The sequence below is a fragment of the Delphinus delphis genome, chromosome 7 (assembly GCF_949987515.2).
Source record: "Delphinus delphis chromosome 7, mDelDel1.2, whole genome shotgun sequence".
NCBI classification, from domain to species: Eukaryota; Metazoa; Chordata; class Mammalia; order Artiodactyla; family Delphinidae; genus Delphinus; species Delphinus delphis.
Genome location: NC_082689.1, coordinates 18,544,277 through 18,567,647, shown reverse-complemented (window position 1 = coordinate 18,567,647; position 23,371 = coordinate 18,544,277). Strand labels below are relative to the sequence as shown.

The 23,371-nt window shown below is 47.7% G+C and overlaps 1 protein-coding gene across 4 annotated transcripts; it reads right to left on the bottom strand.

The window, feature by feature from the left end:
• Positions 1–3,853: 3,853 nt before the first annotated feature.
• On the bottom strand, positions 3,854–9,706 carry RESP18 (regulated endocrine specific protein 18). Of its 4 annotated transcripts, none has more exons than XM_060015522.1 (7): positions 9,319–9,706; positions 7,577–7,681; positions 6,335–6,467; positions 6,065–6,104; positions 5,854–5,943; positions 5,447–5,541; positions 3,854–4,665 (listed from the first exon to the last, which is right to left on the bottom strand). In XM_060015522.1, the coding sequence occupies exons 1-7, from the start codon at positions 9,422–9,424 to the stop codon at positions 4,608–4,610; spliced, it is 627 nt and encodes a 208-aa protein (XP_059871505.1). In that variant the 5' UTR covers positions 9,425–9,706; the 3' UTR covers positions 3,854–4,607. The 4 variants fall into 4 exon arrangements, with proteins under 4 accessions (XP_059871505.1, XP_059871508.1, XP_059871506.1 ...); XM_060015525.1 differs by having other exon boundaries at positions 9,245–9,347; XM_060015523.1 differs by lacking the exon at positions 5,447–5,541.
• Between the last annotated feature and the right edge of the window lie 13,665 nt (positions 9,707–23,371).

Here is a 23,371-nt window from a genome sequence, read left to right as displayed (position 1 = left end):
AGGGCTAAGTTTCTTGTGACATATCTTCTGGTACACCAGTTCTCTTTCAGCTGGCTCTAATCTGTTATTAAACCTATTCAATTAGTTTAAAATTTTGGTTCTTACATTTTTAAGTTTTAGAATTTCTGTTTGATTCTTTTTCTTTTCAAAGAACCAGTTTTGAGTTTTATTGATTTCTCTGTATTATTTTCCTGTTTTCAATTTTATTGATTTCTCTCTAATTTTAATTATTTGTTTTCTTCTGCTTGGTTCAAACTTAAATTGCTCTTCTTTCTCTAGTTTCCTAAAGTGTGAACTTAGTTTATTGATTTTAGATCATTCTTATTTTCTAATGTATGCATTCATTGTATAAATTTCCTTCTAAGCACTGTTTTCACTTCATGCCACAAATTGTGATAAATTATATTTTATTTTTGTTTATTTCAAAATACGTTAAAATTTCTCTTGAGATTTCTTCTTTGGCCCATGGATTGTTTAGAAAGGTGTTGTTTTCTAGATATGTGGAGATTTTCCAGCTATCTTTTTGTTATTGATTTCTAGTTTAATTCCATTGTGGTCTAAGAATGTATTCTGTATGATTTCTAGTCTTTTAAATTTGTTAAGGTGTGTTTTATGGTGGTCTATCTTGATGAATGTTCCATGTGAGCTTGAGAAGAATGTGCACTGTGCTGTTGTTGGGTGGTATATTCTAAATGTCAATTAGATCAAATAGAATGATTGTTCTGCTCAGGTCATCTGTATCTTTACTGAACTTCTGCTTGCTTGATTTATCAATTTCTGACAGAGGAGTGTTGAAGTCTCCAATTATACAAGTGAATTTTTCTGTTTTTCCTTTCAGTTCTATCATTTTTTGCCTCATGTATTTTGACTTGTATGATTCTTTTAAAAAATCTTCCATATTACTTTCTGTGGTTTCTAGATCCTTGTCAGAAGTTACACTTTGGCTTTGATATGCTTGAACATAGTAAAGCACAGTTGTTTTGCTTTGCAATCATTGGGTCACTATGGGTCTGTTTCTGTTATCTATTGTGCAGACTATAGTATCTGAAAAATTTTTTGTAGAAATAATTTAAGGTCTTAGAGGATTTTCATTTACTTCTGCAGGTGCCTAAAAGCACTAGCAATCTGATATAACCTTAATACAATTACAAGGACATGCTGCGATCTGAGCAAGGGTAGATTGACTTCCATTTTCCCCTTATTTCTAGAGTTAGCTTCTTGGTCCCAGACCAAAACAGAGAGCAGTTTACTCGAATTCTTCCTTTCACAGGCCTGGACACTGACATCTACTACTCTAGCTGCATAGGCTGTCTAAATCAGCTTTTTGTCTGCTTCTTAAAATGGAGAATTTCCCCAGTCCAAAGCAACTGTGAGCATTGGGTTTACCACCTCTGGATTCTGCTCCTTTCCTGGATCTTGACCTGAGTCAGTTACTCCTCACTCTTTCGCTAGCTCTTTGACGCTTTTTTTTTTTTTTTTTTTTTTTTTGCGGTACGCGGGCCTCTCACTGTTGTGGCCTCTCCCGTTGTGGAGCACAGGCTCCGGATGCGCAGGCTCAGCGGCCATGGCTCACGGGCCCAGCTGCTCCGCGGCATGTGGGATCCTCCCGGACCGGGGCACGAACCTGTGTCCACTGCATCGGCAGGTGGACTCTCAACCACTGCGCCACCAGGGAAGCCCTCCTTGACGCTTTTAAGAAGATTTTGGATACTTTTCCATCCAGCTTTTAAGGTATATTAGACACCATTTATTGTCCCATTTTGCATCCTCTTGGGTTACCTTTTAATTCTAGCCATTACTGCAGCCACCAGCTAGATGCAGGTGTAATCTGATACCACCTGCCTTACCTGCACTGCAGATCTTTTGTTTTTGGCCTGGGTCCTCTCTGCTACCACAGCATTAGATATCCTTGGGACTCTGCTCAGACATTCTCATGCATGAAAAACCTGGATATATGAGGAAATTAACATCTTGTAGTGCAACCCTTTATCCAGTGGGGGATGGGCCCATAGGATAAATACTTTCCTTTTCTCTGTCTCAGAGGACAGTTCTGAGGTGCATTGTACATGATGCCTAAGAGAGTCCCCACAAGAACTTACCTCAGTTGCATATAACTCCTTAATGCACCCTTCAATAGCTTTCCAAGCCCTCTGTTTCACCCTTCCCATTCTCTCACTCCTCATCTTGAAATTTAATCCCAATCTACATGACCCCCATGCAAGCCCTTACTTCAGGCTTTGATTTTGGGAGGAATCAGGCTAAGACACGCTGTCTTCAGCAGAGAGAGATAGTATGAATTACGTAGTGCACAATTACCAGAAACAGAAGTTGAGAAAAAAAAAAATTAGATCTAGGAGATATTGCAGCATACTTAATATATTGATGAAAATAATCAGGCATGCAGGGGAAAAGAAATGATGTAGGAGAGAATTGCTGTTGTGATGTCCTTGAATAGGCTTTTGACTTTAACCTTTAAGAGTACATCCAGGGACTTCCCTGGTGGCACAGTGGTTAAGAATCCACCTGCCAATTCAGGGGACACGGGTTCGATCCATGGTCCGGGAAGATCCCACATGTAGTGGAGCAACTAAGCCCGTGTGCCACAACTACTGAGCCTGTGCTCTAGAGCCCACGAGCCACAACCACTGAGCCCACATGCCACAACTACAGAAGCCTGCATGCCTAGAGCCCATGCTGCACAACAAGAGAAGCCACTGCAATGAGAAGCCTGCACACCACAATGAAGAGTAGCCCCCGGTCACCGCAACTAGAGAAAGCCCGCACACAGCAACGAAGACCCAATGCAGCCAAAAAAAACCAACGCTCCAGATGTCCCTGCTCCATGCGCAGCATCGTGATTCACTAAGGCAAAACATCTCTAACAAAAACAAAACTCACCTGTATTTGTTCCCTAGGGCTGCTGTAACAAAGTACCACAAACTGGGGAACTTAAACAATAGAAATGTATTGTCTCACAGTTCTGGAGGCTAGAAGTCTAAAATCAGTGTGTTATAAGGGTTTGTTCCTTCTTGGGCTAGAAGGAGCTGTTCCAGGCCTCTCTCTTTGGCTTGTTGGTGGCCGTCTTCTCCTTGTATCTCTTCACGTCATCTCCCCTCTATGCATGTCTGTCTCCAAATTTCCCCTTTTTATAAGGATATTAGTCATACTGGATTAGGGCCCACCCGAATGACCTCATCTTAAATTGACTAATTATATCTGTTAACACTCCTATTTCCAAATAAGGTCATGTTCTGAGGTCCAGGAGATTAGGACTTCAACTTATGAATTTTGGGGGGGACAGGATTCAACCCCTAACACTTGCCAAGGCCTATTAATTCATCCTTCAAGATATCCCTCTTATATGTCCTCTTTCACTCAAGTTCAGGTCCTCGTGTGGCACACTGCACTATTTCGACAGTCTTTCTAGAATGTTGCCACTTTTCTCCTACTCCCTAACGCATCCTCTACAGGAATGTGAGATTGTTCTTCCTAAGCTCAGCTTTCATTGTGTCACTCCCTCGCTCAACAGACCTTCAATGGCTTCCCATTTTCTATCAAATAATACGATCCAAATCATATACTCTGCCCCTCTATGATAAGAACTAAACTTACCTTCGTTTTAAAAATGCTCATCTTCTTCTCTCTATTTTCTGTCTTGGAAAGAAAGAGGGAATGAATGAGGGGGAAATGTGGGTGCGTAGCAGGGGTTGCCCAATTTAATGAGAACTAGGTACAAATGAATATGACTGGCCTAGTGTTGGGTTTGGGTCCATTCCTGAACACAACGAATAGAGGGGGAGAGGGCAAAAACAGCAGCATGACCAAGAATCGGGGTCATCAAGAACTAGTCACTTAATTTCTCTGGGTTGCTTAAATGGATGAGATGTGTGGCCAAGTCCCAGTTCTTTAGAGAAACTAAATTTTGATATCTGCCCACGTGCTTACACCTCTGATGTATGAGAGTGTGAGTATGAGAGTACCGTGGGAAGTAGAAAGCTTTGCAAATAGGACATTCTGGTATCTGGCTGAGCTGAGCACGAGTGATCAGATGACTCCCTCCCTTGTAAGGTTTTACGCTACCAGGAGCAAACTGGCAAGAGTCAGCAAAACATTTAATGTGTGTACACTTTGACTACAGCACTTCTATGTTGATTCTTGAGCGCACAAAGAGTGAGAGAGCCCTGGCAGGGGCTGTAATAGTGGAGGTGGGAGACCCTCATACAACAGCAGGGTCCAGGCCTGTCTGACATGGAAGGATGGGCAACTAGACCACACAGCATAGCTGGATGTGTGTAAAGAAGGCTGCCATTCCAGCTGTGGTCCCATCCTCGCTTTCCTCACTTCAGGAATGGTCACTGGAAAGAAAACAAGACAGAAGCAGCCTCCGGCAGCAGTGAGGGGCTGTGCTCTCCTCACCGCAACCCTTGTTCTGGTCCCACCTCTCTCACTTTGAAGGCTGTGGCCAGGTCCAAACCCGATCCATCCTGCCTCAGGGCAAGTCACAGAGAGTTTGCATCAAAGTCACTTTAATGATCCAGATTTCGGTCATCCTGGAACTTCCCCTCCAGAGGGCAATGGGGAGGGCACTGGGGCAAAGCAGCTTTGCACTAGGTCTCAATCAGCGACAAGGTGGTGGCCCACAGTGGGGGGCGACTCAAAGAAGCCCTAAAACCAGAAATAAAGGATTGGAACCGGTATGTGGAGAGGTGGCCCTTCCCTCACCTACTCTCCCGCACTGCCACCACCCCAGTCCAAGCCACTTCAGTCTCCCCTGGACCAGGATGATTGGCTCTTTACAGGACTCTCTGTTTTCACTCTCGCTTTTCTCACAATCCATCCCTGATACCGTTAGAATGAGCTTTTAAAATCATATCACGTTATTACATCCCCATCCTTAAAATTTCCTAGTTAACTTGCCACTACCCTTGGAATAAAATCCAAACTTTCACCATGACCTGTGAGCCCCTGTGTGGTCGACCCCGAGCCTACATCTCCAACCTAATCTTCTACCGCTGACTTTCCCTCAGTCTTGCTATGGTATCCTTCTGTCAGGGCATTTGTCATTGCGGTGCTCTCTTCCTGGGAGGCCCTTCCTTCATATCTTCCACTGGCTGCCGCCTTCTTGTAATTTAGGTCTTAGTTCAGAAAAGGACTTTTGTCAATATGGAGGAGTCTGATGTTTGGGGCAGCACAACCCACACCGCAGTCCCTGAGAGGAAGGGCAGGGACTGTGTATGGGGAAAGGGCTGGGAATCAGAAGACCTGGGTCCAGTCTTAGCTCTGCCATGAACTTGCTATGCAGCCTTGAGTAAGTTGCTTGACCAGCCTGGGCCCCAATGTCTCATCTATAGATAGATGGGAGTGCTAAATGGGTGTTTTCCATCTGGATTCCGAAGAGTTCAAGCATCCTAGGTAGATAATTCCGAGCCTTGCCCAGTTGACTTACCCAGGCCACAGAGTAGAGCAAGGCGGGGAAGAGGTGCATGTGAGGGCCTCTGGGCTACGTCTCCCATTCATCCAAAGGAGCTTTGCTATCACTTGCTATATACAAGGGAGTACATGGAGGAAAGGAGAACTTTTTACTTAACATTGAAAACTCTGCAGTTTTCTACGCCTTTGGAAATTCAGTGCCTGTGAATGATCCTATAGATCATTTCACCCTTAGAGACTCCCAGCACCTGCATCACGCCCCCCAGCCTTTCATATGGATGCCCACAAGTAGTCTGAGAGAGACAGGAAAATGCAGCTTCTGTGTTCACACACCAATACCCATTTCCCTCCTTCACACCTGCCTCCCTCATTTAAACATGTCCTTGGTGATTCCAACTTCCCTAGAAAAAATGAGCCCCTCACCTTGACAGGGTTGGTCACCTCTCGTTTCAGGGCCTTCGAAACCACTTTGGAGGTAAAGCACTGATCCCTGTTCACCTTGACCACTGGGGCCTGTGAGGAGGGAAGCCAGGAGTCAAGAAGGAGGCAGAAAAGGGTGACAGGGCCCCAGAGGGAAAGAGATGGGACCCAAAGTCAGGGCTTTAAAAGTCTTGAGAAGACACATGAGTCTCACCTTGGGGAATAGGAGTCGAAGTTTCTCCCCTTGCTTGCTCCTACAAGAGATGGGGATGAGAAATGGGACCTAGGCTTGCTAGCACCTCCCTCGTCTCCCTTTGCAGGTGTCACTAGTGGTTCATGGAACTGTTTCCTGCAGATCCCAGACAGGACTTCTGAGTCATTCTCAGAGTGCTCCTGGCGGCTCTTACCTGCAGTTTTAATACCCGTTCCCTCCCTGTTCTCTCTGTGCACCAGACATCATGGACTGACCATAGGCTTCACACACCTCACCCCGGTGGTTTTGGTGGGAAAGGCTTCTTGCCCCATCCTCACACATGGATCCTGGGGGTGGAGTTTGCCAATGTGCCGCATCTTCTGTGTCATCACATCCTGGGTCATGTCATCCTTCCAGAACAAACCTGCAGGTTGAAAGGAGGTGGTGAATTAATACCTGGGATGCTCTGACTGGCCCACTCCAGAGACCAGAGTGAGGTCAACACTCCCCTTCTCCCTCAAGTAGCCAAAGGATCACAGTTTGTGGAGAGAATGAAATGAGATGGCATATAAAATTTGCTTAGTACAGTGCCTGGCATATAATAAACATTCAGTTAGGATTAGGACTATACTCTTTTTGCTGACTCATTTGATGCTATTGTGAAAATTAAATGAGATTAGGGATGTACAGAGTGCTGAGAAAACTCTAAGGCAGTGATTCCCAAACTTTAGAGTACATCAGAATCTCCTGCAAGGCTTGCTAAAACACAGATGGCTGTTCCTCCCTCCTAGAGCTTCTGATTCAGGAGGTCTGGGGTGAAGGTCATGAATTAGCATTTCCAGCAAGTCTCCTGGTGATGCTGATGCTACTGGTCTGGGGATACACTTTGAGAACCACTACTCTAAGGCATTTTACACATATTAGACATCAGTAGTGGTAGTAGTAACATGAACTCAAGCCAGATTTCCTATCTGACTCTTCTCCCATTCATGAAACTCTGCTCTAAGGAAGGGTCAGCCATCTGTCTTTAAGGGAGTCCCCACTCCCTTTCCTTCCTCTCTTCTTTTTGTCATACAATTCGCTCTGCTTCCTACTCAGAGGCTTAGGGGTGTGTGTGTGTGTGTGTGTGTGTGTGTGTGTGTGTGTTTGTGTGTGTGTGTGTGTGTGTGTGTGTGTGTGTGTGTGTTTGTGTGTGTGTGTGTGTGTATTCTCCTGGCTGAGAACTTAAGGATTCCTGGCCCTGGAAAAACTCAGATCGTGCCTGGAGTTGGGGCTAGTCCCAAGGAGTTAGATGCTGACCTCTTCCAGGGGCTTCTTCTAGAAGCCTCTGCTGGGCCCTTCCAGGGTGTTCAAGGGCAAACAGCCTGCCCTTCTACCTCCATCCCCATTTTGGTCTCTCCATGAGGTAAGCATGACAGGAAAGTGTCAAGTACAGACATTTGGGGCTGAAAGCCTGTTCTCAGGTCAAAAAGCCCCTCACTATACCCCTGTATCTGACCAAGCCTCAGCCTCTCTTCTCCAGCTCTTACTCACCTTGGGGCATAATCTGCTGGAGTACAACTTGCAACTGCTGGAAGACTGGGGTGGTAAATCCTTGGAGGGTCCAGAGGTGCCCCACTCCCACTTGGCCCTGACCATCTAAGGGCAAAATAGTGGTGTGAGAAAGGAGCTTGACCAGAAGCCTTCCAAATCCCAGCTGAAGGAAAGCAGCTTCCTTCCACTATCACCCCTGGGTTCAGTGGTCTCTGTCCCCCTCACCAGACCCCCATCTCCTTTCAAGTCCTCCTTTTCATTTTTCCTTCCCCCGTCACCACCTGCCCTGTTCCTCAGCCCCTGCACCTCATTCACCTTTGGTACCAACTTCCAGGTAAGAGCCAAGCTCCACAGGCAGCCTGTGGAGGGTGAGGTAAGAAGAGACTCAGAAAGCTACACACATAGAATGGATAATCAGGTGAACAGGTAGGGCATGGGGAGCAGGTGAACTGCATTCAGGGAAGGCTTTGAAGCCTGGAGGGGATTGGAGAGGACGCCTGGAATCCTTCGAGGAAGAAAATATTGGTATGTATAGGGTTTGAGTGTCTGGATCCTTGTCCTGAAAGCCACAGTTTGCCCGACTGTGCAAAGGGGAAGGACGGGGATGGAGATAATTCCTAATGCTATACACACTTGCCTCATTCCAGGTAAATGGGGTAGGGTTGGAGTCTGGGATGTTTGTTTGTTTGTTTGTTTGTTTGTTTTCCTATAGTGGAACTACCATGAGTCATCATGAAAAGGGAATTCTCTTCCCCAGTCAAATGGATCCTAATATCATTTTCCTGGCTTTAGGAAGGAGCAGAACCTAATATTGAGAAGGAAAATAGCTTCTGGAAGGAGAGAGCTTCTCTGAGGCAGCGCTTCCAGAACTGATAGAAAAGTGGTGACCCACAGGGCCTGGCGCTGTCCGTGGTGCTGAGCGGTGGCCAAAGCCTGGCATGGAGGCGGCTCTGGGCAGTAAAGAGAGTGAGTCGTCCCCACAAGTCTTGCCGGTCCTCTCCCGCCCCACGCGTCCCGCTCCCCGCCCCCAGGTCTCCTCCTACAGTTTTTCGCGAGTCCTCTGCATTGGCCTCTAAACCCAAGAATCGGGCGAGGAGAGTTGGCATCAGGCTAGGAGTCTGCGCCGTCTGCCCCAAGCGCAGGGCGCTGGAATCCTCGAGTCTGCGCAGTCGGTCTCTGGCTGCTCACACGTGTCAGCGATGGTCTACCCGGTTGGCGCAGAGTGAAGGGGAAGGAAGAGGATGGATCCTTTCCCCCTCCATCCTTTTTTACCCCATCCTAGCCTTCCCGTTCTTACCGGAAATTGGATCGCAAACACCAGGCTCTAGGGGCTTATAAAGAAGGCTTGGGTCATCCCTGGCCTAGCCTTCTCTCCGGAGCCCGATACCCGCGGCCCCTGCTCCTACTGTGCAGAGATCCTGGTCCCCTGACTATCCCTCAGCCATGGGCATCTCTTCCCTGGCCCCTCAGCGCGGGCCGCCCAGGCCGGTTCTACTTCCCGCTGGCCCCGTGTGTTTCAGTCCTTCTCCCGAATCCCCAATCTTCCCGAGTCCGCTTCTCTTAAGTCCGCACCCCATACACCGAGCCCCACGCCAGGCCTGCGCCTCTTTCTGCGCATTTTTCTCTTCTCACCCCCCAAACAGATTCCTTTCCTCCTAAGTTCCTAACCTTGAGGCCCCCGGACCCACTTCTCTCAGAATCGCTCTCTGGCCCTGCCCGCACGCCCCAGGTGTCCCCCTGACCGTGATCACTAACGTCGCGGCCGCTCCCTGGGCGGCTCTTCAGCAGCAGGAAGCAGAGGAGCCGCCAGAGCCCCCGGAAGCCCCCAGGCCACAGCGGGCGCCGCATCCTCCCGGGCTTGGTGCGCTGGCTCCCCACCAAATCGCAGATGAAGTAGAGACAGCTGCTGGAGGGACTGAGCGGGGCTGTCCCTTCCCACCCGCTGGCGAGACTGGATCTGCACAAAGCTCCCTTGGCAGCGGGACCAATGGCCGGCGGGCCCTGCCCCCTGCGGACGCCTACCCAACCCTTACTTCCCTACCTCCCCACAGGCCACCCCACCTTACTCCCAGGAGCCCACTCCTTTTTTACATAAACCAGGTCCCGAGGACTACCGCCTCTACTCCCAATCCCAAGGCTGGAAAAACGGATTGCATGTAAAATGTGGGTGCGAATTGTACCTGCCTCATAGGTTTGTTGCGAGGATTAAATATGAACAGCGACTGGATAGTCGGCACTCAATGAATCTAGTCTATTTTTATTATCCTGCTGCTTACTTCACCCTTACCCGCCTTAAAACCTTCAGCAGTCACGGGTTTGACCTGCTGAGTACACGCACATCCATGACTCCTCCACATCCACTGCCATCGCCCAGGTTCAAATCACTGTATTCTTTCTTTCTTTCTTTCTTTCTTTTTTTTTTTTTTTTTTTGCGGTACGCGGGCCTCTCACTGTTGTGGCTTCTCCCTTTGCGGAGCACAGGCTCCGGACGCGCAGGCTCAGCGGCCATGGCTCACGGGTCCAGCCACTCCGCGGCATGTGGGATCTTCCCGGACGGTGTCCTCCCGTGTCCCCTGCATCGGCAGGCGGACTCTCAACCACTGCACCACCAGGGAAGCCCTACCAAGGCCTTTTAATTTTGGGAGTCCTGAACCCCAAACTTGGTGTCCCAAACACTGTGGAAGCTACAAAAAAAATCCCTGTTCAGATATTTGACTTTTCCACTAGGTTCCTTAAAATCTCGCCCTGCACTTGTGCCATTTAGAAGGTATCTAAGGATGTGAGGGGAATTAGCATGTGGATTTTGGGTTCCCTTCTCTGTAGCTCACTCATTTCCCAGAGTTCTTGCTCAATTTCTACCTGCTCTGGCATTCCTGTACTCCAACCACTACTTCCTTGGCCATTCAGACTTCCACTCTCTGCCTTTCATGCCTATTTCCCCATGTGCTACAGGAAACTGTGAAGTGTCATTAGGGGAAAAGCCTGTTAAATGTGGAACTCATTGGTTGCGGGGGGAGGTTTTCCCTTTTTTCAAGGATTATATTCCCTCTAGTTTTTCTTGCTTGGCTGGTCTCCATGTTTTCATACAATCACTTTTATATTTTGTCTAGAGTAGATACGTTCAATGTTAATGGGAGGGTCTGACACAAGCTATTTTATCATGCCAGGAACTGGTTGTCAATGATTTGTGTTGTACATAATATTCAAAAATTGTTTACAGAAATAATTTAGGCCTAGGAGCAAATGAGTGTGAGCCTGCTTTGAGAAGTACAATGCTACAAGAAAAAGGGACGTATTGGTCTTTGGGTGGCTTGAACAGAGGTGGGTGTGCTTCTTTCTCCCTTTTAAGATTTCAGACTACCAGAGAAATAGCTATCAAAATGATCAATTATAAGTGCATCGATACTGCACCTCTTTTCCCTATTCATTGGAGGGGACCCTAATGTTGAGAGTAATATCCTCAGAAGACCAAGCAGTTTATCAGGCCTATTGGACTTGGAGTTCAAGGGGAGGAATTTCCTTTCCCACGGGAAAAAAGACCACCATAAAGTGTGGCAGGTGGTGGGGGGAGGGGAAGTGGATGAGGAAAACTGACACTTCAGCTGTGGTCCTACCCTGTCCTGCATTCATGTTATGAATGATGTCTGGAAAGAGAAAGGGATCAGAAACCAGGCTTCCAGCTGCATTACATCCCCACCCCAAATGTCCTCTCTGTTCTGATCCTATATATTTTACTGCAGAGGCTCTGCCTGGAGCCCACCTGTCCTACCACCGGACAAGCCCACAGAAAGGGTTTTGACAAAAACCCGCTTAATAAATTCAGAAGCAGGTTATCCTAGAACTGCTCTTGTAGATGGCATTGCGGGGGGTGGAGGATAGGAATGTTTCAACCAGCTGCAAATTTTGCTCAGAGAAGAAAACAGTTCAAAGAAGCCCTAAAATGGTAGGAAACAAGGGATTTTGAATTTGTGTATATATGTGCTAGATTATTCCCCCTCTAAAATGTAAACTCCCCCTCCCCCAATAAGTAACAGGCTCTAATAACAGCCTTGATCTGGGCAAGTCCTGAGGCACAGTGACTTAGCAACTCCCCACAGCTGGCCTCACCTTGGCTCCTGTGTTTGATCTTCTCTCCAGCCCCTGATTTTCCCTTAGATTTAGAGCCAGTCAAGGACCTTAACCTGGAGAAGAATGGCAGATTCTTGTCTGCAGACTTTACACCATGGTAACCAGTTCTTATCGTGGGGCTCTGTCACTCAGTGCTGATGTGTCACCCTAGCAACTGATCTGGGCAAAGGAAGCACAGTTGCCATGGTGAGAGGAGTCAGAAGCTGTTCCCTCGGTGAGTATGCAGGTCTGGATTCTCCTTGAACCTCAAGCTCCTCTGGGTAGAGTTCTTGGCCAGCTGGAGGAGCTCAGCCTTCTGCAGTTGCTCAGCCGAAGCCACCACAGTGTCCCTTGAACCAAAACAATACTTCCTAACAGATCTCTCTGTTCCACTCTTGCCCTCTATCAGTACATTCTCTGACAGTGCTAAGGTGGTCTTTGAAATTTTTAAATCATCATTCTATTCATTTCTTTAAAATCCCTGGTGATTTTCTTCTGCCCTTTGTGTAAGAACTAGTACTCTATACTATTACCTGCAAGGTCCCATATGGTCAGTTCTGGGCCTACTTCTCCAACCACATTTCCTACCACTAGCTGTTCTGTTTATTTTTCTTATATGTGCTATTTAAAACTACAAAATACAATAGCCAAGATAAAAACTCACTGGATAGGCTCACTAACAGAATAAGAATGACAGAGGAAAGTGTTAGTTAAGTTGAAGATGGATCAATATAAATGATCCAATCAGCACAACAGAGAGATAACATTGGGGAAGAAAATTAGCAGAGCCTCAGGGACCTGTGGGACAATACCCAAAGTTCAATATTCATGTCATTGGAGTCCCTGAAGGAGAGGAGAAAAAGGGTAGTACATAAAAAATTATTTGAAGAAATCATGGCTGAAAACTTCCCACATTTGTCAAAAGCCATACACCTACAGATTCAACAAGTTCAGTGAACTCCAAACGGGATAAACCTGAAGAAATCCATGTCCTGATACATCATAATCAAACTTCTAAAAACTAAAAGCAAAGAAAAAAATCTTGAAAACAGTCGGAGAGAAAAACAGCACATCACTTAAAGGAGAACAATAATCCAAATGACTGTGTATATTTCATTATAAATGATGGGAGCCGGAAGTGTAATAACATTTTTTAAGTGGTGAAGAAAGGAACTGTCAACCCAGGATTCTATATCCAGTAAAATGCACTTCAGGAATGAAAGTGAAATAAAGAGGAAGAAAAACTAATTAATTGTCAGCAGACCTGCTCTTCAAGAATTGCTAAAGGAAGTCCTTTGGATAGAAGGGAAATTATATCTGAAGGAAACCTGAAACATAAGGAATAAGGGAGAGCAATAGAAATGGGAAATATCTGGGTAAATATTATAGACTATTCTTTCCCTCTTGAATCATTTAAAATATGTATGATGGGGCTTTCCTGGTGGCGCAGTGGTTGAGAGTCCGTCTGCCGATGCAGGGGACACGGGTTCGTGCCCCGGTCCGGGAGGATCCCACATGCTGCGGAGCGGCTGGGCCCGTGAGCCATGGCCGCTGAGCCTGCACGTCTGGAGCCTGTGCTCTGCAATGGGAGAGGCCACAACAGTGAGAGGCCAGCATACCACAAAATAAATAAATAAAATAAAATATGTATGATGGTTGAAAGCAAAAATTATAACATTGTCTGATAGAGGTTTCAATGTATGTAGGTGTAATTGATTCTAATTGACCACTACAACAGAAATAGGGGAGAGTAATGGGACCTGTATGCTGGTGAGATTTCTACATTCCACTTGAGATGGTAAAACAGTGATTATAAGTAGACTGTGAAAAGTTAAGCATGTATACTCTGATCCTTAGAGCAACCACTTAAAAAACCATAGGGGGCTTCCCTGGTGGCGCAGTGGTTGAGAGTCCGCCTGCCGATGCAGGGGACACGGGTTTGTGCCCCAGTCCGGGAAGATCCCACATGCTGTGGAGCGGCTGGGCCAGTGAGCCATGGGCGCTGAGCCTGCGCGTCCGGAGCCTGTGCTCCGCAATGGGAGAGGCCACAACAGTGAGAGGCCGGCGTACCGGAAAAAAAAAAATTATAAAAAAAACCCCATAGGAATATAGTAAAAAACACAATTGATACACTAAACTAGAATACTAAAAACTGTTTCAATAATCCAAAATAAGGAAGAAAAGGGGAAGCACATAATTATGGAGGTTGAGAAGTCCCGTGATCCGCCATCTGCAAGTAGAGAACCAGGCAAGCTGGTGGTATAATTCAGTCTGGGTCCGAAGCCCGAAGAACCAGAAGCACTGATATCCAACCAAACTCAGAAGATGGATATCTCAGCTCAAGCAGAGATAGCAAATTTTTAATGTCTTTTTTTTTTTTTTTTGCTGCACAACGTGAGGCATGCGGAACTTCACCAACCAGGGATCGAACCTGCACCCCCTGCAGTGGAAGCACAGAGTCTTAACCAGTGGACCACCAGGGAAGTCCACAGAGACAGCGAATTTGTCCTTCGTCCACCTTTTTATTCTGTTCAGGTCCTCAATGGATTGGATGATGTCTACCTGCATTGGTGATCTTCTTTACTCAATCTACTGATTTCAAAGGCTAACCTTTTCCAGAGACACCTTCACAGGCACACTCAAGAATAACGTTTTCCTAGCTATCTGGGCATCCCTTCGTGCAGTCAAATTAACGCAGAAAATTAACCATCACAGTGAGCAGCTGGGAGTGAATCCTGCTGGGGAGCCCTGAGGGTCTGTGTAGAACTTAGATTGACCCTCACCAAGGGAAGGATATGCTGAAACTTTTACCCACTAGACTAAGTCCTTAATTGGTTGAGGGCAGCCTCTGAGGGTGTTAAATCCCAGATATTTCAAGGCTGTCTTGAGCATAGGTAGGCAAGTTCCCTGGGTCTTGCAGAAAATCCACTGGATGAGAAGAGTCCCATGGCTTGAGGTGGGAAGCTGCCAGCACATGCAGATATTGTCCACCTGCAGCTGCATGTGGGTGCAGAGACAGGCCAGGGGACATGAAGCAGGGCTTCTATGGAGTCAGCTGCGCAGGTGTTCAATAAATATCTATTGCATGAATACATTGTATCTACGACTTACAATACTTCCCTGACTAGTCTTCAATTGCCTTGAGGCAGGAACCATGCATTGCAGTGGCCAGGCACAGTTAATATATGATGGGAAAAAGTAGGGTGGGTGGTAGGGGTCAACCTAGTTAATAAGAGCTAGATATAGACAAACATGCTGAGTGTTATGTTTAGTTATGTCCTTAGATGCAAGGATACAGGGGAGAGGACATGCATTGGCAGCAATGATTAAGCCTGTATTACCAGAGGAGTGTCTCTTAATTTCTCTGGGCCGTATAAGTGGGTGGGGGCTATGGTCTGAATGTTTAGTCCCCCCCAGATACATATGTTGAAATCCTAACCCACAAGGTGACAGTATTTGGAAGTGGGGCCTTTGGGAGGTGATTAGGTCATGAGGGTAAGGACCTCATGAATGGAACTAGTGCCCTTATAAAAGAGATCCTAGAGAGATCGCTTGCCTTTCCACCATGTGAGGTTATAGCAAGATGGAGCCATCTATGAACCGAGAAGCAGGCCCTGACCAGTCACCTAATCTGCCAGTGCCTTGACCTTGGTCTTTGCAGCCTCTAGAACTGTGAGAAATAAATTTCCATTGTTTATAAGCCACCAGTTTATGGTATTTTGTTATAGCAGCCTGAACAGACGAAGACGGTGGGCTTGATACTTTCCCATGTGCTCCCATTTGTGAAGATCAAATGAGCTGGGTGTTAAAGTGCTTTGAGAAATATAGAGCCCGAGGTGTGGGACAGCTGGAGTTTGGTTGAGCAATGGTGGTTAATGTCCCCGCTCCCAGGGGCAAACTGACCGTAAGTACAAACCTGTTAAATGTGCATTATTCTCTGTGTGGTTTCTTGGCGTCTGGTGGGAAGACTTTCCTTCCACAAATGGAAGGAGGAACAAAAAGACACAGCTGAAGGCTTGGGTGGGCAGTGTTCCAGCAGCAATTCCACCTTGCCTTTTACCCGCCTTAAAAATGGTCTGTGGGAGGAGGGAGGGATCTGAAACCAGGCCTTTGGTGCAACCAGGGGGTATGCTCTCCGTACCCCATGCCCCAAGCTTCCCTGTGTTCGGATCCCACTTCACTCACCTCAGAGACTCTGGTCGGGTCTAAATCCCACCCATCCTGCCTCCAGACAAGTCTGTAGAAAGAGTTTGCTTGAAAATCAGCTTTAATAATCCAGATTTGGGTCAGCCTGAAATTGCTTCTTGAAAGCACCAGGGAAGGTGTGGGGATGGGAGTCTTCCCTTGAGGCCTTAATCAGCTGCAAGCTTGTGACTCTGAGTAGGGAACAGCTCAAAGACATCCTAAAATGGGAAGAAAGGAGGAATTTTCAATGAATACCCTGAGGCAGGTGTTGCCACTCCCTCCCTCGCCCACCTCACCCTCCAACTGAATTCAGAACAAGTCTCAACAGCAGCCTTGATCTGAATAAACCCTGAGACTAGCGACTCAGGAACTGTCAGACCACAGGCCGTTCCCTGGTCCCCATCTCTAGTTCCGGGGGTTTTTCCATTAGACACGGGGCTGGCCTGTCCCCTGAGCCTGGAGGAGAATGGCAGCTCCTTGTTTACATACTTGACGGAACCATGGCAAACAGCCCCCATCACAGGGTCAGCCACAGTACCAATGACGAGGTCTAGCAGCCAGTCCAAGCTGAAGAAGCCCCACTGGCATGGTGACAGGGATGGAGACCAGTGTCTTTGAAAAGGGTGAAGGGCTGGAGCACCTCTGAAGTACAGGCTGCCTCCGGATGGAGCCCAGCTAGGAGCTTCCAGGCAATGTTGCCATGATCTTAATCCAAGCTACCAACAGATCTCCCCTGGATAACTCAATAGTCCCAAACAGGTCTACTTGTTTCTACTCTTGTCTGTTTCATAATCTATTTTCTTTTTTTAATATATTTATTTATTTATTTTTGGCTGCGTTGGGTGTTCGTTGCTGCACGTGGTCTTTCTCTAGTTGCGGCGAGCGGAGGCTACTCTTCGTTGCGGTGCGCGGGCTTCTCATTGTAGTGGCTTCTCTTGTTGCGGAGCATGGGTTCTAGAGTGCAGGCTCAGTAGTTGTGGCGCACGGGCTTCGTTGCTCTGCGGCATGTGGGATCTTCCTGGACCAGGGCTCGAACCCGTGTCCCCTGCATTGGCAGGTGGATTCTTAACCACTGTGCCACCAGGGAAGCCCTCATAATCTATTTTCCATCAACATCAGTGTGTCTTAGAAAATGCTTATATTTTCCTATTCCTTTCCTTTAAAAAAAAAAAAAAAAATCCCATGTTGGGGAAATCCCTGGAGGTCCAGTTGTTAAGCTGCTCAGCGTGGCCAAAAAAAAAAAAAAAAATCCCATGATGATTTCCCAGCACTTCGAATAAAACCCAAATGCTGTCTGTAGATTATAAGCCTTGAGTAGTCTTGGGCCTTGTCCCAAGCTCATCATGCTGTCTGTTGCCCTAAGAGCCCTGCCATCACACCTAAGGGCGATTGCAGTTGCCATTCTCCCTGCCTGTGGGACTCTTCCTCCAGATCTCCCCCTAGCTGTTTCCTTGTGTGATTTAGGTCAAAGTTCAAATAGTCACCTCCTCAGACTGTCCTTAGTGTGAAGAGGTCTGAGTTGTGAAGCAGCCCAACCTCTACTGGGGTCCTTGCGACGAAGGGTAGGGGCAGTGGAAGGGACCTGGGCTAGCCCTGCTCCACTCAGTTTCTCAGCTGTAAAGATAGATGGGTACCTACTTCGTGGGAGGTTTCCTATCTGAGCTCCAAAGAACTCAAGGGTCCCAAGGAGATGCCTGAAAACCTTGCTCAGGGGATTTCCTCAACACTACAGAGGAGAGAAAGGGGGAGGCTGAATGCGAGGGGCTCTGGGGACTCTCCCATTTAAGAACTAAGGACAAAAGCATAATGTATGTACACATAATGTATACGGATGGATGGGCGAGGGGAAGATTAGGGTCACGTCATACTCAAGATTTTCTTAGAAAGACAGAGCCTGTATATATATCTAGAGAGAGAGAGAGAGAGAGATACACAGCTATCTATCTATACATATATATATTTTTTTAAGTTAGAAAATCTCTGAAGTAGATTTCTGCAAGCACTTCAAGCTCTGTGCCTATGCTTGATCTTACAGAACCCCATGCCGCTGGAGGCCCGCAGCCCCTGCATCCCACCGTCGCTGAAATCTGTGTTAAGGTGTCTGTGAGAGACAGAGAAGGTGGGGGCGCCCTCTAGTGGGAAAAGGAAGAATCCCCCTTAGAATCCAGCTGCCCCTGGCAGGCATTTTTTCATACCAATACATTGCCTTTAATCCTCACAGCAACCCCGAGGGTTGCCATTACTACCATACCCATTTCACAGCTGTGGAAGAAGGGACTTGAAGACCTTAGATAATGGGTCCAAGGTCACAGCTGGGCAGCTGCAGAACCAGGATTGGGCTGGCTCTGTCTGTACTGAAAGCCCTGTTCTTTCCCATCCTCCAGGCCCTCTCTTCCAGATGCCTCTCCGCCAGGTTCAGTGGAGTCCTACCATTCCTTATCAGCCAACATCTAACCCCTCCTTCACCCTGCCTCCCTCCTTAAACAGGCTCTTGGTGGGCTCAACCATCCCAGACAAGGCCAGGCCCTCACCTGCAGCAAGGCCTTGCAGGGGTTGGTCATCTCTTGGTTTAAGACCTCTGAAACCACTTCAGTGTTGCTCCCAGTTTACCTTGGTCACTGGGCTCAGAGGGGAGGCAAGGCAGGAATCAAGGGTGAAGAGACAATGGCGAAAGCACTCAAAGGGAAAGAGAGGAGGCCCAAATGGAGGATTTCAAAATCCCTGAGGGAATCTCACCGTAGGGAACAACGGCAAATAGGAGCTGTGCTTCCCAGTCTCCTGCCTTTGCAGACATCACTAATGGATCCTGGGGTTGCTTCTGGCTGAAATCAGACAGCCCCTCTCTTCATTCTATTCACCGGACTTCTGACAGCTCCTACCTGCAGCCCTAACACTTATTCCCTTCCTAGCTGCTCTGTCTACCAGATATGTGTAGTGCACAGGCCTCACACATCTTAGCCTGGTGGTTTTGGTGAGAAAGGCTGCCTGCCCATCCCTTGAGCAGGTCTCTGGGGCATGGAGGCTGGGCATGTGCTCCATCTTCTGAGTCTTCACATCTTGAATGACATCATGGTGGAAGGATGGAATGAGTTGACACTTGGGACAGTTTGATGGGCCCATCCCAGAAGCCAGAGTGTGATTAGAATTTCCACTTTCCCCAAAGGGCATAGGGACCACAGGGCACTGGAGGGATCCAGAGGACAGGAGTTTGTCTTCTGCCAACCTCAGCATTTGAGTCCTGTTCTTGGAAACTTAATTAAACTTGACAAGCTTCAGTTTTCTCATCTGTGAAATGACTAACCTCATAGGGTTGTTGAGAGAATGACAGGAGATAATGCATGTAGGTTTCTTAGCACAGTGCTTGGCATGTAATAAGTGATCAAATGGGAATTTAATAATGATGCTGTTGTGAGAATCAAATGAGGCTGAGGATGGAAAGAATGCCTTGAAAGCACTAAGGCATTACTTTCACATTAGACACTATGGTTATTAGGAGTAGTAATTCAGACTCAAAGCAGATCTCTCTACCGAACCCTGCAACCATGAAACTCTGCTTCCAGGAAGGGTCGGACACTTTTCCGTAAGAAATCATCGCCCACTCTCCACCCACATCTTTCATGTCTTCTATTTGCCATACACTTGGAGCTGCCCAATCCCCCGATTCAGAGTCCAGGATATACGGAGGTGGGTGGAGAGGTTCTGGCTGGGGACCCCATGATTCCTGGTTCAGGAGCACTTGGACAGCACCAGGGGCTTGGGCTTGTCCCAAGGAGATGGATGCTGGCCTCTTCCTAGTCACCTCTACTGTGCTCCTCTAAAGAATCCAGGTAAGAGCAGCTCCCCTATGAAAGCTGGGAGGCCACCACCCCTGTCTTGCCCAGGGTCTTGGCAGGTGAGGCTCCAGAGATGGTTATGATGAGAAGTCGGGGGAAGGAGATTTTCATTTCAGTTTGGGAGTCCCTCCCTACCCCTATAGCTGACAGGTCCAGCCTCCCTCCTTCAGCTCTTCCAGTCTCTTCTTGAGGCACCAGCTGCTGGGGCACACCTTGCCAGTATTGGAAGGTCCGGTTGATGACCTCTTGGAGGGGCCTGGTCGGCCACGCCTCCAGCTGGCTCTGTCCCTCTACGGGCACAAGAACAGCATCAGCATGATCTTGGCCAAAAGCCTTCCAAAGGTCCCGGTTGCACAGGAGCTGCACCCTCTCCGTCATCACTCCCAGATCATCCCCCCTCCCCATCATCTTTTCTCTCCTAGCCCTTCACGTTCACCCTTTGCCTCTTCATCCTCTGGGTCTCACTCACCCTTGGCACAGACTTGCAGGGAAGAGCAGAGTCTTTGGGCAATAGGCTGCCTGTGGACCTGTGGACAGACAGGTGAGCAGAGCCTCAAAGGACTACAAAAACTGATTGGACAAACAGGTGGATAGACTAGGCATAGGGGAAGAAATTCAGCTGCTTCCTGGGAGGAGAGCTGGAAAGAGTTCTGGAATCCTTGGAAGGATAAAGCATGGAACCTGGTTTCAGGCAGGTAGGATGGGCGAGTCCAGGTTCTTTTCCTGAAAGCCACAGTATATCCAGCTACACAATGTGGGGCATGAGCTTTCGACTACACAGACCCTCTTCAATCCAGGTAGATGGGGTGGGGTGAAGGAGAATCCAATATGTTTTTTATCCTGAATCTCTCTCCTCCTCCAGTTCACAAGCAGATTCTAACATTGATGCAAAAAGGTGAAGACCCAATAAAAAGACAAATAACCCAATTTTAAAATGGGGAAATAAAGTGTCCATCAACAGATGAATAGATAAAGAAGATGTGGCACATATATACAATGGAATATTACTCAGCCATAAAAAGAAATGAAATTGAGTTATTTGTAGTGAGGTGGATGGACCTAGAGTCTGTCATACAGAGTGAAGTAAGTCAGAAAGAGAAAAACAAATACCGTATGCTAACACACATATATGGAATCTAAAAAACAAACAAACAAACAAAATGGTCATGAAGAACCTAGGGGCAGGACGGGAATAAAGACGCAGACCTACTAGAGAATGGACTTGAGGACACAGGGAGGGGGAAGGATAAGCTGGGACGAAGTGAGAGAGTGGCATGGACATATATACACTACCAAATGTAAAATAGATAGCTAGTGGGAAGCAGCCACATGGCACAGGGAGATCAGCTCGGTGCTTTGTGACCACCTAGAGGGGTGGGATAGCGAGGGTGGGAGGGAGGGAGACGCAAGAGGGAGGAGATATGGAGATATATGTATATGCATAGCTGATTCACTTTGTTATAAATCAGAAACTAACACACCATTGTAAAGCAATTATACTTCAATAAAGATGAAAAAAAGGGGAAATAATCTGAATGAACATACCTTCAAAGAAAATATTCAAATGGCTAATATGCACATGAAAAGATGTTAATACCATTAACCATCAGGAAAATGCAAATCAAATCCGTGATGAGATACCACTTCATACCCAGTAGGGTGGCAAGAAGCAAAAAGATAGATAATAACAAGTGCCAGTGAGGAACCTTTACACACTGCTGGTGGGAATGTAAAAGGGTGCAGCTGCTGTGGAAAACAGTCTGGTACTTCATCAAAAGGTTAAACACAGAGTTACCATATAACCCAGCAATTCCACTCCTAAATATACACACAAGAGAAATGAAAACCTATGTCCACACAAAAACCTCTACATGAATGTTGACAGGAGCATTATTCATAATAGCCAAACAGTGGAAACAACCCAAATGTCCATCAACGGATGAATGGGTAAATAAAATGTGGTATAGCCACATGACGGAATATTATTCATTAATAAAAAGAAATGAACTTCTGACACATGCCACAACATGGATGAACCTTGAAAACATGCTGAGTGAAAAAAGCCAATCACAACAGACTGCATATTGTGTGATTCCGTTTATATGAACTATACGGAACAAGCAAATCCAAAGAGATAGAGAGTAAATTGGTAGTTGCCTAGGGGATGGGGTGTTAGAGGAAGGAATGGGTAGTAACCACTAAAGGTTACGGGTTTCTTTGGGAGGTATGATGAAAATGTTACAAAATTGATTGTAGGGATGGTTGCACAAGCCCATGAATATACTAAACACTATTTTAAATGGGTGAATTATATCTCAATAAAGTTGTATTAACAAGTCACCAATAAATCGTTTAACAAAAACATCTTTACCCAAACTTATTTTATTGGCTTACTCTTTTAAGTTGATTCATGTTTTTCACCGAAGTAAAATGATTTTAAAAAGAAACTTGGCCACTGTAAATGGAAAACCAGTATCTCTTGACATAGATCGAAGGTGATTATCAAAAATAAAGACAATTAAAAGAGAGAGAGCGAGCGCGCGCGAGCAGCTTTGTAAGGTGGAGCTTGGGGAGAGGAGCTGGGCCTTTGAGGCAGAGGTCCCAGGACTTACAGGTAAAGGAGGCGACCCTGGGCACAGTCCCTGCTTTCACCGGTACTGAAACCCTGGGCCAGGCACGGCAGGGTCTTGGTCTGGAGGTGGCTCCCGAAGGGAAGGCCAGGTGGTGACGTCAGGTCCCTAAAGGACCTGACGCCCCTCGGACCCATCCAGCACTCTTCGAACCCCCAGGCCGCAGGAAGTCCTCTGCCTTGGTCTCCAAGCTCAAGGACCGGCGGAGGATCGGCGGAGGGGGAGGGGCGCGAGCGCAGGGAAGGCTAGGAGTCTTCCCGCATCCTCTGCAGCGCCCTCCCGCAGCCGTGCCTCGGGGCTCAGGTCGCGTCGCCCCAACCCGCCTCCCGGGGCTGGAGGGGGAGCCCTGGCGCCTGGCTGGGCCCAGTTCTCATCCCGGGATCGGGACTGGATGCCCGTTTCTCCAGTGGCCTGGTGGCCTGGATCTACGTCCCTTGGCCGACTCAGGGGTCCCCTCCATTCCTCCTGCCGAACCCTCAGTCTCCCCTCGAGCTTGCATTTCTTTGATCCCACTCCTCATCCGCTTTTTAACCCTCTTCTCCAAGAGGCCCTCTTCCTCTCCCCACCGCGCAATTTCCCGAGCTTCCGAGCTTTGGGCACCTCCCCCGCTCCCCGCAACCCCGCCTCCTGGGTCGCCCCCGCCTTTTCCCAGCGTTTTTCCAGGCGTTGGGGACTAATGGCGTCCCAGCCCCGCCGGCGGCTGTCCTCCGCCACCCCCGCGCGCCCGACACACAGTCTCGCCCCACCGCAGTGGCAGGTGGTACCAAGGCCCCAACCCTGGCTCTTCCCTCTGGGCGTTGGAGTCCTGCTTTTAAGTGTGGGCCCATCCTGAATATAGTTGACCCCCTCTCTAGACTCGCCACTGGACAACACCGCCCCCCATCCTCACCTCCCGCACTCCATACCCCTCTTTATCTCCAAGGATTAAAGGGCGGGGTGATATCATCCGTAATTGCACATCGGTAAACAGCACCTGGGAGTAGTGCTTGAGAAGCAAGGTCCGGTACTTGGTTACAGGTTAAGACAATGTGCTGGGCGCG